Raw genomic sequence first — 5,000 nt, 5'->3', positions numbered from 1 at the left:
CTGTTAGCTTTCCACTCAACAATAATGATAATATTCCTTTCTGCTATAGGCACAAGGGCTGGAATTTGAGGGGAGGGGATGGTCGATCACATGAACCCCAGTACTTCACTGGTACTTAATTTATCAACTCTGAAAGGATGACCTTGGTGGAATTTGAACTCAGAACATAGCAGCAGACAAAATACCACTCAGAATTTTGCCCGGCGTGCTAAAAATTCTGCCACCTTGCCGCTTTAGTAGTAGTAGTAGTAGTAGTAGTAATAGGGGTTGCAATAAGGGTGGAGCACTTGCAGAAAACAGCACTGCTTGGAACCGCTCGAATACTCTGGAAAGGGGTGATACCTTAGTTCACTGGTAGTGAACAGCTGACACCGTAGTACATCTGCAGCGTTAGAAGCTGTGCAAAGACAATAATAATAATAATAACAACAACAACAATAATAATAATAATCCCAGTAGTTGTAGAGGCACTGGGAGTACTGTTATGAGGTTTGAGAGATTTACTGGAGGAGTTGGGATTGACATGAGGGTAGAACAAGCTCAGAAAACTGCTCTTTTGGGGACAGCTAGGATCATGAGATTGGTACCTGACGGTTAAATATCACAGGATAACCTGTGAGACTTTTGGCAACAGGTTGCTGTCTGCTCTTACAAAATTAATTCGAGCAAGTGAAATCGAGAGGTCTGAAAAGTGAAGTGGAAATAATACTAAAATAATAGACAAAGTCCCAAAACACTGCTGTAAAGGTTTTTCATCAAGACAGATTGAGGAAAAAGGAACAGGAAGACTATTTGAAGAAAACTGGAAAATAAAGAGACCAGTGTCTGCTCAAAGGTGTATGATACTGCAACAGTAAGTCGTAAAATGATGAAAATGCTTTTACCATGATAGAGTAAGTGTTAGCACGTAGAAGGTAATCTGGTGAAATGGAAATTATTACAGATAAAAGTAGATGTCTCTCTTTCATTAACATTCGATAAAAATGTAACTAGGTCAGAGGCAGTTCAATGTCATTAGAGGGTATTTGATTTAATTGGAATCTAAACAGCTAATGCTCTTCTTGTCAGTGGGTCATCAGTGGTGGCTGAAATCTCAAGCCACCCTTTTTAAGCTTTCAGCTTACTCTTTCTACTGCTAGCCCATCCTCAAAACAGCGGCCTTCCTCTATTTTCGGTCCCTCCATGGCAATAAGGTATGTTTCTGTATGTGAACATGTGAAGGCAGGTGTTAGTGTATATGACAGGGAAGACAAAGTGCCAATGGGTAGTGAGTGAACAAAGCATTGTAGAATGTGGGCGAGTGGTGAATGGATGATGCAGTACGTGAGTATATAAGTAAAGAAGGTGGGTAGTGTAGAAAGTGCGTACGTGTGTGTATGTGTGTATGAGAGAGAGAGAGAGAGAGAGAGAGCGAAAGTGAGAGAGAGTTTGTGTGTTAGTGCTGTACATAATTGTATTTGTGGAAAAGGGATGAACTGCTGTATTTAGAGGGAAACAGGTGGGTTGTTAAGACCGGCTGAGAAAGTTGTATTTGCGTGAGAACAAAATATTCGTTGTAACTCTGTTGAACCTACCAGGATGCTTCTACTTATCCAAAGGAAATTTAGCAAAGTATATCCGACTAAATTGTCTGTTTCAAATGACAAAAACCCAAGAAAGAATAAAAGAATACATTCACAACAGAAGATAGTGTGTCTAAACAAAATGTTATCTTACCTTTTCTGCATCCCATGCCATATAATAAGATCCATTCTCTAAAATTTCGAACAAACTAGCAACAAAAATGACTATCATAACTAGAGGTGCTAGGTAACGCCAAATAAACATCCAAAAGTAACTGGGACGTATTCCAACCATCATTTCTACGTCATCACTAAACCTGAAAAAAATTATTTTAATTATTTTCATAATTCATGGCAACCATTAACCAAATTTTACACGGTTCATTTCATATACTTTTAAAAAATACACACACACATACGTTCATATACCCATACACCCAGACACACAGACATACACATGCACACGCACTTACACACACACATACCGTCAGTAGTTCATATATCCGAAAAAGAGGCACTCTAAACTATTAGAGCAATAATATATTTAGAGAAAAATATTTAGAGAAAAATATGTATACATATATAGGGATACACATACATATTTGCATATGTATATGTATTTTTGCATGAATGTATATATGATGGACATAAGATATTTTCAAAGATGTTCCTGAGTTTTAAAGGAGTCATACTTACTGTTTCAGTCCGTATATGTATGAAACTGCAATTACTTCAATGAAGGCAATGACTAGAAGAGGGATATTTGCGCAATACATGTCGAACAGGTCAAAAACATATGGACCAGTTGACGTTGCAAAGCAAAATGATACTAACATCGACACGAAACATACAATGCCTGAAAATGAAAAGAAAATTTTAGATAAAGTAAAAAATGAAAACGAATCAAGACACTACAATTCAGTAGGCTGAATACGGTATTAGTTTAATGCTTAAGATGGGTACTTAACATGAGGACATATTCCTCGACGTTATGTTTAAAAAGATAAGAAAATGCAAGGGAAGATATAGGGAGACGAAAGAGCGAGTTAGAGAAAAGCTGTATGAATGTGTAGAGAAAGTAAATTAAATTATCAAATTAAATTTGAATATATATATATATATATATATATATATATATATATATATATATATATATATAAGAGAAGAAAGCAGGGGCAACCAGAAGACTTAAGAGACAGTGGGGAATGCTGTTCTATGAGGAGGGATCTAGAAGGTATAAAGATGCAGATCCATAGGTGCTTTTGTGCGCGCGCGCGCGTGTGTGTGTGTGTGTGTGAGTGTGTGTGTGTGTGTGTGTGTGTGTGTATGTGTGTGTGTGTGTGTGTGTGTGTGATACATTATAAATGAAAAGCTCTTAATTCGAGTATTCTGAGTTATACCTCTCCCATCTTTCATCTTATAATCCGAGCCTGCATAGAAAACAATATCCCATCTCAAAATAAAAGTTTTTTTTTTTAAATCAAAAAAAAAAAATCAACTAGATTATGACTGGGAAATAACAGTTTACTCAAAATAGCCGCCCTTAGCTACAAACACAGCCTCAAGAATGCTCCGGAACCTGGCAAATGCTTTCTTCACTCTGTCCCTTGGAATATCTCCGAACACCTCCTTGATTTTTGCCACCAGCTGACCTTGGTGTTGCAGGCAGTGCGTTTGGTGTTTTTCTCAAATGCGCCCCATATATACTAATCCATGGGATTACAATCGGGGGAATTAGGAGGATAGAAATAGGAGCTAGTGAAGTCGTTGTAATTCTCCGACAACCACTTCTGATTCCTTTTGGCGGTATGGCAAAGGACCGAATCCTGCTGCCACACAAATGGCCTTCCAGCAGTAAGCTTCTCTGGTCAGGTTTTGACCACAGTCTCCAACATAGTCGTCTGAATTGAGCCTAAGGCCTTATTCAAAGATATGGAGCGGCATGATATTACCCTCCCCTGAGACACTATTCTCATGTTCCTTCCTGCTGGCCAGGGTTTCGTAGTCTCCGTTGCAGCTGCCCATGTCATCTCTTACAGCCTTTACAGTGTTCACAGAATATGAAGCAGCCCTCATGACGTCAGCATCGTGTTAACCGACATGAATAGATACAGTTAAGTCTTTTCCAGTATTCAGATGGTTTATCACCCTGCATGTCAGCTAACCTTTTCTCAAGTACATCTTTAATCTTTATGCTACCCAAAGCCGTTAACTGTTCACCAATACATCGAGCTGTTCCTGAAAAAAGGATGCATAAACAAATCAAATTTAGCTCGAACACCCTGTATATACATATCTTATTTAAAATTATGTTACTAAAATATTTGAAAATTCGAGTTTTTTTCCAAACCAGAATGAAATTCAAGGATGCTGTTATTTCGATAATGGATACTTAGCCCATTCATATAATGTACTAACAATTCTGTTCTTTTGTTCAAACCGATACTGCCTTGAATAAAAATTCTTAATTTTTCGCTGAAACAAAGGTCTCGCCGCATTTTTTATTTAAAGCCGCTGTTTCTGTATGATTGTGCCCTATCAACCAAATAATTTTGATTCCATGAAGATTTGTCCCACGCAGGTGCCACAAAAAATTCAACAAAGCCGTAATGCATTTCCTGTCAGAACTGACAAATGAATTTTTGCGCTTATGAAATTTCATGAAAATGCCACATTTTAGGATACTTTCTGCTGTTCGTTTCAACTATGGCACTGTATATTAATCGCCATTGCCTGGCAGTTACCATCTGGTGGGTAGTTCTCTTAAATTCTGAGTTGCAAGATCTTTAATGGCGAGCTGCTTCTATCGCTTTTCCATTCAGCTTTGTAGTATTATAACTTCTGATATAACAATTAAAATTCATACAAACTGAACAACTAATACAGTTAATATTTAATATGTACTATATTTATGCCTCGGCGGAAAATGGCGATTTATTAAACTAAGGAATTCCCTATATCACTTCTTAATTCTCGGTTCATTACGGTTACATTAAATGTCATAAAAAAATTATCTTTCCAATTCCTATTTCAACACTTGTCATTCCTAGTGTTTTTTAGGCTTGCAACCTTATCGAAGAACTCACCATTTCATAGAATCTCGTTATGATACCCAACTGCTCTCATGAAAGCTTCTTCACCGGAAGATAATGAAGATATTCAATGTATTTAAACCAGTAGCGGTTTTCTGATTAACATAACGTAATATTCTTTATGATTTGAACAAAAAGTGTTTAAAATTAATTTGGCTTAAATCAGTTTGATTTAATTATGTATCACAATTATGTAGTTATATATTTGATGAAGTGATCGTAATTATATAACTTATGAACACAAAGTATGCAGTATATAGGAAATTTATGATTTTTCTGCTTTTATGCTATGTTGCTCTTAAAATCGTTTTGTTCGTTTATGTAAATACTTGTACGTCGGTCCTAA

The 5,000-nt window shown here is 36.8% G+C and overlaps 1 protein-coding gene across 3 annotated transcripts in view; it reads right to left on the bottom strand.

Moving 5' to 3' along the window:
• LOC106871356 (sodium- and chloride-dependent transporter XTRP3) overlaps positions 1–5,000 on the bottom strand; it is a 200,902-nt gene that overhangs the window by 1,202 nt on the left and 194,700 nt on the right. For all 3 annotated transcript variants that reach the window (XM_089351777.1, XM_052967131.2, XM_052967139.2), the window contains exons 9-10: positions 2,259–2,418; positions 1,717–1,879 (exon numbers count right to left, since the gene is read on the bottom strand). In XM_089351777.1, the coding sequence (XP_089207903.1) occupies positions 1,717–1,879; positions 2,259–2,418 (323 nt within the window). The remainder of the gene's footprint in view (positions 1–1,716; positions 1,880–2,258; positions 2,419–5,000) is intronic.

This window comes from Octopus bimaculoides, chromosome 1 (assembly GCF_046866305.1).
Source record: "Octopus bimaculoides isolate indiv1 chromosome 1, ASM4686630v1, whole genome shotgun sequence".
Lineage (NCBI taxonomy): Eukaryota > Metazoa > Mollusca > Cephalopoda > Octopoda > Octopodidae > Octopus > Octopus bimaculoides.
The sequence above is the reverse complement of the archived record's forward strand: the minus strand, read 5'-3'. Positions and strand labels throughout refer to the sequence as shown.